Below are 10,736 nucleotides of genomic sequence, written 5' to 3'. Positions count from 1 at the left end.
GTTGTTTGCATCGCTCAAACCAATAGAAACTTGGAGGAGGAGGGCTCCAAAGCATCCTAGCCAATCCTAGGTCGTCTGAGAGCCATCCGGGAAAGAGGTAGGGGAGGGGAAAAGAACCGAGGGGAGGGGAAAAAGAAAAGGGGGGGCCAGGGGTTGGAGGGGGGGGGTGGAAAGCGATGTTTGCCCGTCAGTCGAGTCCGGAGTGAGGAGCTCGGGCGCCGGAGCGGAGGGAGAGCCTCGAGCCGCAGCTTGCCGCCGCGACGGCCACCGCCTGGACCTCTGCCCGGAGGAAGCCGCAGAAGGTCGGCCGCTACGGTCCTCGGGAGGGCAGCGAGACCGGGGCCCGGACCTCCGTCCGGGAGGGATTTTTCTTCGCCCCCCTCCCCCCGCGAGGGAGCCGGAGCGGCCGCCAAACAAAGGTACCAGTCGCCGCCACGGGAGGAGGAGGAGCCGGAGCCCGAGCCCGGGCCGCCGGTGGACCCGCAGCTTCCTCGCCATCTCTCCCCCGGGCCTGCTGGTGTTGGGGGTGGCGGGGGGAGGCGGAGAGGGGGGACTCTGGCCTCAGGGCTCAGACCTCGTCTGCGCCGGAGGCAGGGACATTCTTTTCCGTGGGGGTAAGCTCCGGGCCCGGGCCGCGCAGCGGGGCAGATGGCAACGGGGCTGAGTCGGCGCTTGCAGTGGGGCCCCGGCCTCCCGGGACCCCCGCCCCCCGCGGCGCGGAGCCGGAGCCGGAGCCGCCCTTCCCGGGCCGCACCGTGGGCCCGGCGGCCTCGGCCCGCGCCGCTGGGAGCTGGATGTCCTCAGTGCCCGGCCCCGGCTCCCACTTGTGGGCCTTGGCTCGGGCGGGACGCCGACCGGCGACGTGGGGCCGAGCCTCCGCAGCCCGAGGGCCCGCCGGTTCGCCGAGAGCTCAGTGTGTGTGGCTCCGGGCATCGCGGTTCCGTAGGCTTGGACGGCTGCAGCCGCGCTTCAGGCCGCGCCGGACCCTGAGCTTGTTGTGAGTTTTCTTCTGACAGAAATGGCGTCATCGTGGAGGACGGGGGGAAAAAGTCCGTGGAGTCGCGACAATGGGGCGGCAAGCGGCGGGCGGTGGGGGCGGTAGGGGCGCTGGGATGGCGCGTGCTTGCTCGGGCTCCGGGCTCCACTCGGGGCCGCCCCCGCCCCTGCGGCGCAGGGAGGGTGCCAGTGGTGCTGACCGGGTGCCTTTGTTTCCCCCTCCAGGTGCCGGTGAAGCTGGTGTCGCCCTGGGGATCGCGGCCCCAGAGTCACCATGAAGGTAAGGCGTCACTCGGCCAGCTTGAGTGGCTTTCGAATTCAGGAAGTGTAGGGGCCTCCGAGTTTTGTAGAGGCAGATGTGTGGAGTGGCTTGGTGCGGAGCTTTCCTCTGGGGACAGAGGGCCAGCTGGTGACCCATCCACGGGCTGTGTGGTGGAGTTGTGGAGTCAGGGGACATCTCACCAAAGATGTGCGGTTCCGGAATAGAACAGCGCCTTTTGCATGGACCTTAGGAACAAATAAATGCACGACTTAAAGCTTCTTAAATAGTAAAACTGAAAGCCGAGACTGTAGCCTGAGTTTTGAAATAATAGTGGCTAGTTGCATCGACGAAAGAAAACTTCATTTGATTGTGTGAAGAAGACTGTGGATTTTAAGCAGAAAGCAAAATTATTTTGAAGGTTTTTAAGAACAGTTCGGTGTTCTTTTCCTTTAGAGATTTGTATTTTCAGGGACTTAGGGTTGTGTGGCACATTTTTTTCTGTGTTGAGGTACTGGGTCTTGGAGTTGTCATGTGCTCTAATACGATATGTTGTGTGAAAAACTAATGGCCAAGTTCTTCTGAAGTAAACGTGTTGACCACAGAATAGCTTCTAAGAGATGTTCAAGAAGTAGTTTGTGTATTGGTGGAATGAATCATAGCAATAAAAATACAGTTTTTTTCCCCTCCTTTTTTTTTTTTTTTAATCTTACTGGTACAAAAAGCTTTAGGTGTCTTAGAAATATCTAGATTTAACTAGTAGAACTTTGATACTAGAATATTATTTTCTTTAAACTCTATTACAAGTTCAGATGTGCTTGACAAGTGTAATAGTGTGTGTTGTCAGAATGTAAATGGCATCTACTTTTGACAGTTCTTTTGGAAGTTTTTTCTTCTTAAAATTTATTTTGCTTGTCTCCAGAGTGAGGATTGCTTTTGTAGGAATACATCCAGGTACAGTTTTGAAAGCTTCTGTTTATGGAAGCATGCAAACAGCTGTTGCCACTGAAGTATCTGTCTGTGGTATAAAGCAGTTCAGCTCACTTTTAAAAGTTGTTTTTTTCTTTTTTTAGTTTGGGGCTCTGTAGATGGCTTGGGGTTTTTATTTAATAAGTTCCTGTCTGTCTTTCATGTGAATGAAAACATGACCAGTGGTATGTGAGAGATGAAACCCTTTTGTCAGTCACAGATAGCCCGTGTCAAACAGTGAAAAGTGAGTTTATTAGGAAAAGGTGAAGTTTTTAGGAAAAGCATATATCTGTCTGCCTTGCTGTTGGGTGAAAACTTGAGCAATTTTAAGTTGACTTGATACATATATAGTACAATCCAAAGCAGAATAAATACTTGAACTAGACGTTGTAGTCTCTCATAGCTCCCACTGTAGCACCTGACACAGTTTAGATTCTCCATAAATGTTTGTCTGAAGGAGATGTATAGTCTAAAGATGCAGATCTGGGTTGTTGTTTTTTTTTTTTTTTAATTTTTCACTTCCTGTTTAAAAGCTTGTCTGTTGAAGGAAGAACCAATGAAAGAAAGAAAGGTTAGGTGTGACGGTGCATGCCTGTTAATCCTAGCAGCAAAGTAGGATCCCTAGTTCAAGGGACAGCCTGGGATATACAGTGAGCGAGAGGCTAGCCTGATCTACGTATTGAATTGGAAGCCAGCCAAGGCTACATGGAACTCTCTCTCCAAAAAGCTCTCAAAATAACAATGAAAAGAAAGTATGCTGGAAACTTTAGCCTTTAGCTTCATGGTAGCCGAGTGCTGTGGTCTGTACTCCCAGCACTCAGAGAGGCAGAGGCAGGGGATCTCTGTGAGTTCTAGGCCAGCCTGGTCTACAAAGAGTCCAAGACAGCCAAGGCTACATAGAGAAGCCCTGTCTCAAAAAACCAAAAAACGAAAAAGAAAAAAAATGCAAGTTTTTGTGTTTTTTACTACTTTTAAAATAAAGGTACTTGTTAATAATCATGTTTTAAAAAGTTGTTAAAACTAGGTGTGATGGCACAGGCTTTTGATCCCAGCACTCTAGGAGGCAGAGGCAGGCAGAGCTCTGTGAGTCGAGTTTAAAGCCAACCTGGTCTACAAAGAGAGTCCAGGATAGCCAAGGCTGCACACAGAGAAACCCTGTCTCGAGAAAAAAAAAAGTTGTTAAAACAGATTTCCAACTTTATAAAGAATTCGCTGTTTTTAGGTTAGGGTGTTTGGTGAATCTGTCTGTCTATTACTGATCACTAGTGCTAAAATACTAATTTTTGCAGTCTCACTTCTTATAGATACTCCTCCCGAGGGCTGGGGGATGCTCAGGGGTTAGGCTCCTCCTGCTCTTCCTGGTAGGAGTTGAGTCCCCGCACCTACTTTTCACGGCCACCTGTAACTCCAGCTTCAAGGGCTCCAAACCTTTTGTCACTTCCATACACATGCAGCATTCTTTTACATAGTCTCATGCACACATACATAAGTGAAAATACTAAACATAAATGTTTTTGGTTTTTTGAGACAGGGTTTCTTTGTGTGGCAGCCTTGGCTGTCCTGGAACTCACCAGGCTGGCCTTGAACTCACAAAGATCTGCCTGTCTCTGCTTCCTGAGTGCTGGGATTAAAGGTGTGTACTACCACTCCCTGCTCTAAACATACATTAAAAAAAAAAGATTCAGCTAGGTGTGATGGCGCACACCTTTAATTGCAGCACTGGTGAGGTAGAAGCTACAGATCTTTGTGAGTTTGAGACCACACTGGGCTACATAGTGGAACTGTCAAACAAAATGAAGAAAAGATATTTAGTGTGGAGTACATCAGGCCCAATTTTGTGTGTGAAAAAAGGCTTCATGTAGCTTGTGTGCATGTGTGTGTGAATGACATTTGATCCACACAGTGATTTTATGCTGTGTTTGAATTTTCTCAGACAAATTCTACTTTGAAGCAAGCTTTTAAGCTTGAATTATTTGTCTTACTAATAATGACTCTAGTAATTTTATTGTGGCAGTATATTGAGGTAATGATATTCTTTTGTTTTTGTCTTAAAGTCATTAAATGCACTTCAAATGTTAGCTGGCTTTTAGAAGTAGTTTTTCTATGGTACAATCTTGAAAAATTAATTTACACAAAGCCTGGTCATGATTAGTGTGTTCTGTCTGGAGATTATTTTGCAGTTTATGGGACCTGTGACTGTCACATAAAAGCAGTCTGCTTTAGGGTAGATGCTACTGTTGTTGTGGGTCTGCTGTTGGGTAGAGGTTGCTGGTGCCATGCTTTCTCTTTATTGACAGAAACAATAACATTGATTCGCATTTTTGTGTGCCCTTGAATGGGTCAGAGGACAACTTACGGAAGTTGTCTTTTTCTACCAAATGTGTCCTCAGGATTGGATTCAGGTCATAGTGCCCTACAGTGAGGGCCTTTATCTGCTGACCATATTAATAGCCCTCATGTTGTTTTTCATACCTTTCAGCATCAGTGGTGATACATTTGAAGATAGGCCATGAAATTCATAGGTGCTTCTTACGGTTAACTATGCCAGGTTGATTCTTTCTTTTCTTTCGTAACCAAAACTGTTTCTGCTTTTTAATACTGTGCATGTTACCAATGTTCTTCCAGTACTGTGGAGTTGTGGAGTAAAGTGGGTGAGAATGCTTAGGGGGTGAGTGATTTAGATGTTGTACTTAGAGTCTGGGCTTTTTCATATCTATTATTGTCTCAGTGAGTGCTGTAGGCCTGGGCGCCATAAACACACTGATTGGTTATAAGTGCCCTCTTTTCAGTTCTGGGTATGCATGGATGCTTTTTCTCTTCCTCTTTTTCCTTTCTTTGCTTTCCTTTCTGCCTTGGCTTTTTTTTTTTTTTCTCTTTTAAATTAAACATTTAAGAACTGCTTCTGTGTGTCAGCTGATGTAATGGAATAGCATCGGCAGTTTGCTCTCACTGTAGTAGAAGACACAGAAAACTCACACACTTTGTAGAGTATTTGCTCCACCTCATGGATACAGGATGTGCTGTGGAAGGGCAGCTAAGTGAAAGAGCTACGGGAAGTTGTCTGCTGTGGGTGATATCTATGCTGGATGGTAAAGATTTTGCCAGCCAAAGAAAGGGAAAAGTCTTTGAGACATAAGGGAACAGACACTGGGTGGAAAGGAACAGAATGTGTGGTACATGTGGAAACTAAACTTTGTTGGAGCTGGGTGCGTTTCCAGGCTGTCACCCCACCTGTTTTGTAGACTGGCGGGAGAATGGCAAATTTAAAGCTGCCTAGGTTACAGAGTAAGCTCAAGGACGACCTGAGTAATTTAATGAGATCTTACTTCAAAGTTTAAAAAGTCTGATGTGTTTGGGCGAGTCTAGAAGAACAGTGATAGAAGATGAAGGAGTAAACCCTCCTCCTTCTGAGCTAATGAGATTGAAACCAGGATATTATATATGTGAATAAGTACTTTACCACTAAGTTACAGTTCCAGTCTGAAAATACTTTTTCTTGATTTATTTATTTATTTTTTTGACATAAAGTTTCTCTATTTAGTCCTGGCTGTCCCTCCTGGAATCACTTTGTAGACCAAGCTGGCCTCTAATTCACAGTGATCTATCTGCCTGCTTCTGCCTCCCTGGGTGCTGGGATTAAAGGTGTGGGCCACCATGCCTAGCTCTGAAAATATTAAGTGCTGTGTGAGGGGTCCTGGAGACCAGGCTTAGTTCATAAAGGGCTTGCTGCACAAGCATAAGGGATCTGAACTGAATTCCAGCACACATGGAAAGATCTGAGTGTGATGGTGGTCAGCTGTAGTCCCAGCACCTAGAAAGGGAGAGAGGTACCTGGTGTTTGTGGGTTAGCCAGTCCCATCAAAGTGAATTGCTGTGATCCAGGTTCAGAGAGACCCTGTTTGAAAAAAACAAGGTGGAGAGCAGATGGCAAGATGGCATAGCAGGGAAAGCACTGACTGCCAAGCCTGACAACCTGGCTGTGACCCCAGGAACCCTTCTGGCTTCACATACATGCCCTTCTTCCAACCACACACACACACAAAAAAAATTTTTTTTAAAAAATATAGTGATAGGAGAAGGCACCTGACAACAACCTTTGGCTTATGTACATGTGCACCCATACACATGCACACACTAACACACATGTGCAAGCTACATGAACTTTTAAAAATTAATTTTAAGGGGTTAAAAGTACTGCCTGCTCTTCCAGAGGTCCTGAGTTCAATTCCCAGCAACCACATGATGCCTCGTGACCATCTGTAATGAGATCTGGTACCCTCTCTGGTGTGCAGGCATATATGCAGCCAGAACACTGTATACATAATAAATAAATCTTTAAAAAATTAGTCTTAAGAAAATTAAAGTGTGTGTGTATGTACCCTTGTGTGCAAAGGTGAACATTGGAGGCCAGAATACAACTAAGTGTAGTTGCTTCTTTTCTTTTTCCTCTCCATGGGTTCTAATAATTAAACTCACTAGTCTTGGGACTTTGATTTTTCCATCTCTCATTTGACTGTCACAAATGGCTAAATACATAGGACTGCCTAGTCTTAAAATTTTCAGTCTCCAAAATTGTGATAAGTTTATAGTTTGGTATAGTAACTTTATAAGTCATCCATCCTTATGTATTTTGTTAGAGCAAAAGAAAATGGACTAATATAGCTAGGAAGTCTTGTAAGGGTCTAGAACAAAAGAGTGAGGTGATATGGTACACATTTTAATAATGGAACAGAGTTGATGTAAGGAGAATAGGCTAGTGGAGTAAGGTGGACCTGCGCATTCAGCTGCCAGCTGGTAATTTAGGAGAGGGTGATGGAGAAGCCATAGATGAAGATGTAAGGGATTCAACTAGAACTATTGGATGTGAGGTGAATGTTCTCTTTGCTGCTGTTAGCACGGGTAGCTCCTGAGACACTGTCCTCCACTTAACACTCTTTGTTTTGTATAGTCAGTACATACAGCTTCTCAGATTGAGTGCAGCCAAAAAGGTATTCTCAACTTCTAGTCTACTCTTACACTCCACAGTTTATCAGTTATTTTGATTTTTTATAATTTATTTACTTTACATCCCAGTTGTTTTTGCTTCTTTTAATTTTAAAAAAGTGAGGTACAATTCACAAATTTACACCCCCTTGTTTTATTTGTTTGGTTTTTGAGACAGGGTTTTTCTGTGTAGCCTTGGTTGTCCTGGACTCATTTTGTAGACCAGTTCAAGCCCATCTGCCTGCCTTTGCCTCGCTGAGTGCTGGGATTAAAGGTGTGCACCACCATGCCTGGCAAATTTACCCTTTAATATTTAAAAACATCTTTATTTAAAAATTTGTAACATTAGCAGGGTGGGGTAACTCATGCCTTTAATCCCAGCACTCAGGGAGGCAGAGGCAGGCGGGTCCCTGTGAGCTGAGGCCAGTCTGGTCTACTAAGTAAGTCTAGGACAGCCAAGGCTACACAGAGAAGCCCTGTCTTGAAAAAAACTAACAAAAAAAGATGATGTTTATTTATTTTGTGTGTGCATACATACCCATGTGTTCTGTGTTGTATATCCTCAGATGTGACTATTCATATATTTATTTGAACATAACATAAATGTGTATACATTAACATTCTATTGCATTTTAAATTTATTTTTGTGTGTGGGCATACACACCATAGGTTGCATGTTGGAGATCAGAGGACAACTAGTGGGAGTCTTTCTCTTTCCACCATGTAGGGTTCCAAATTCAGGCTTGGTAGTAAGTGCCCTTACCTGTTGAGGCATCCAGATGGCCCAGGTAAACATTTATTTTTCAGTCTGTGGACTCCTAGGAGTAGGCCTTTTCCTTTTCAGGGAGTGTGGCTTGTGATAACCTGTTGAGAGCTGAGTATTTATCTTCAGGTGTTTATGTTGTGACAGGTGGCTATTAAGATCCTGGACACTTAAAAGATGCACTCAACATTTACTGAATGCTATCGCATGCAGCTGTTTTAGGATGTACCAGTGAGTCAAACAGGTGGAGATTCCTGGGTCTGTGGATCCCACGTGTGTGTTAGCAAAAAGGAGTCAGTATGTCAAGTCACCTACTGTTGAGGGGTAGAGAGCAAAGGGTAAGCAAAGGGCTGGACCAGGTAAGGGAAGAATTTAGGGACTAGGCTGGGGTGTAAGAGTTCATACTATGACTAAAAATTTGGCCCTGTGCTCGAGCACTCACTTTTTTTGTCTTGTAGCTGGCTAGGCCTCAAAGCTCTAGAGGTCAGGGTAGCTGGTATGGAACAAGGGAGGAAGGCAGTGGGAAAGGATGGGGTAAAGGGATGTATGGTTTGGGGCAGAGTAGAGCAGAGCAGGCCTTTCTAGAAACTGGGAGGCACTTGGAGGACTCTGGTTCTCACTGCTGTGGAAATAGGAAACATTACAGGTCTGATGGAGAAGTGGTGAAGTTTGTATATTTTTTTTGATCATTAACAATAGATCAGTTGGCCAGGTGTGGTCGTGTAAGCCTTTAATCCCAGCACTCAGAGGCAAAGGTAGGCTGATCTCTGTTAAGTTCGAGGCCAGCTTGGTCTACGAAGTGAGTCCAGAGCTACACAGAGAAACCTTGTCTCTCGAAACCCCCCTCCCCCCCAAAAAGAACCATTTGTTCCTGCTTAACTTGGCCACGGTTTCCAATCAGTCCTACACTTAAAGACCAGGATCTTTAAACATATCCTTGTTGACAAGTGTGGTTCACGGAGACACCAATGAAGTATATTTTGTACACGAGGTGATTGTAGTTACAAATTTTCACAAAAGACATGTTCTTGTACCTCTTGGAGATTCTCTTTGTTTGTTTGTTTATTTAACAGGGTTTTACTATGTATAGCCTTGGCTGATGTTGAACTTATTATGTAGACCTGGCTGGTCTTGAACTCATAAAGATGAGTTTGTCTGACTGCCTCCCAGTGCTGAGATTAAAAGCTGGTGCACCACCATGACCCCAGTCTTTTATTTTCATTTTAAAATTTATGTATATGCTGGAGGCAGAGGCAGGCAGATGGATCTCTGTGAGTTTGAAGCCAGCCTAGTCTACAAAATGAGTTCCAGGACAGCCAGGGTTGATTACAGTGAAACCGCCTTGAAAAAAAGCAAGTGTGTGTGTGTGTGTGTGTTGCTTGCATGTATGTATGTACTACATTGTATGTAGTGCCTGCAAAGATCTGAAGAAGGTACAAGGGTTGAGTGAGTCACAGGTGGTTGGTTCTGAGTTGCCACGTGGGTGCTGGGAACTGAATCTGCTCTCTTCTGCAAGAGCAGAAAGTGCTCCTTCCACTGAAGCATGTTTCCAGCTCTCTTGGTGATTTTCTTGCTCATGGCAACTGTTACTTTGTGGGGATGGTTATCAAATGCAGATACATTAGCATGGCTATAGGTGTGATTTCAGATGTTTTTTGGGAGACAGCTTTTTTAGGGGGAGGAGGTGGGGTTTTGAGATAGGTTTGTGTGTGTGTGTGTGTGTGTGTGTGTGTGTGTGTGTGTGTGTGTGTGTTCCCTGGCTATCCTGGAACTCACTCTGTTGACCATGCTGGCCTCAAATTCACAAGAGATCTGCTTGCTCTACCCCTTGAGTGCTGGTGTGTAGTGATACCACCACTTAGCTGGTGGCCTTTCTTCTAGCCAGGACCAGTGGCATGTTCCCAACTTTCATTGACATACCTGTTTTTATAGTAGAAAGCAGTAGTTTTTAAGATAGGGCCTCATTTAATCCAGACTAGCCTAAGACTAGATACGTAGCCAAGGATGACCTTGAGTTCTGATTTTCCTGCTGCTTCACCAGGTGCTAGGATTACAGCTGTGTGCTACTACACCTGACAACAAGAGTACATTCCCATTTTTCAGTCTTTTAATAGTTAAATGATCATAGAATGTGGAATATATTCATTTTGGTAAAAAATAGTTTTGTGATAATTAATTTTTACTACCTAATTGCAAAGTATCAGTTTCAGCTTGAATGAGACAAAGGAAAATATTAATGAAAATAGGTCAGTACTGCCTCTTTGTGGTCACTGAACAAAACATAAACGAGTTATCTTTTATTCCCAGATGATTGAAATATTTTCATGTAAATTATTTACATTACCTCTTAAATGATTAAGCATTATAGTCAGCTTGATGTTACTAGTTATTATATTTAACTTAAAGAGTTATTAAACTAATTTCTTTTAAGTGGAAATGACTTTTTCCTTTTTTTAAAAAGTAGAAATGATACAATATTTTCTTTGAAAACAGTATGCTTTTAAGAAATTTGAATAGTTAATCCCAGCACTTGGGAGGCAGAGGCAGGCAGATTGCTGTGAGTTTGAGGCTAGCCTGGTCTACAAAGCTAGTCCAAGGACTGCCAAGGCTAACAGAGATCTGTCTCAAAAAACAAAAAGACAAAAACAACAACAACAAAAAACAAAGAGAAATCTGAATAGAGTTGGAGAGAAGGCTCAGTGGTTAGAAACACTGGCTGTCTTTGCAGAGAACTTTGGTTCAATTCCCAGCACCACATGGCAGCTC

At 44.4% G+C, this 10,736-nt stretch overlaps 1 protein-coding gene across 10 annotated transcripts in view; it reads left to right on the top strand.

The window, feature by feature from the left end:
* Positions 1 to 4: 4 nt before the first annotated feature.
* The window catches only part of ARID4B (AT-rich interaction domain 4B), a 119,286-nt gene continuing 108,554 nt past the window's right edge, over positions 5 to 10,736 (top strand). For 9 of the 10 annotated variants that reach the window (XR_014781464.1, XM_084794167.1, XM_084794172.1 and 6 more), the window contains exons 1-2: positions 157 to 419; positions 1,222 to 1,276. Coding sequence is in view for 9 of the 10 variants with exons in the window: in XM_084794167.1 (XP_084650293.1) it covers positions 1,271 to 1,276 (6 nt within the window). In the remaining variant the exon portion in view is untranslated. Of the gene's footprint in view, positions 98 to 156; positions 420 to 1,221; positions 1,277 to 10,736 lie in introns of those variants that run through there. The other variant, XM_084794165.1, reaches the window with a different exon arrangement.

Source organism: Acomys minous, assembly GCF_964271855.1.
Source record: "Acomys minous genome assembly, chromosome: 9".
In the NCBI taxonomy this organism is placed as follows: domain Eukaryota; kingdom Metazoa; phylum Chordata; class Mammalia; order Rodentia; family Muridae; genus Acomys; species Acomys minous.
The sequence above is the reverse complement of the archived record's forward strand: the minus strand, read 5'-3'. Positions and strand labels throughout refer to the sequence as shown.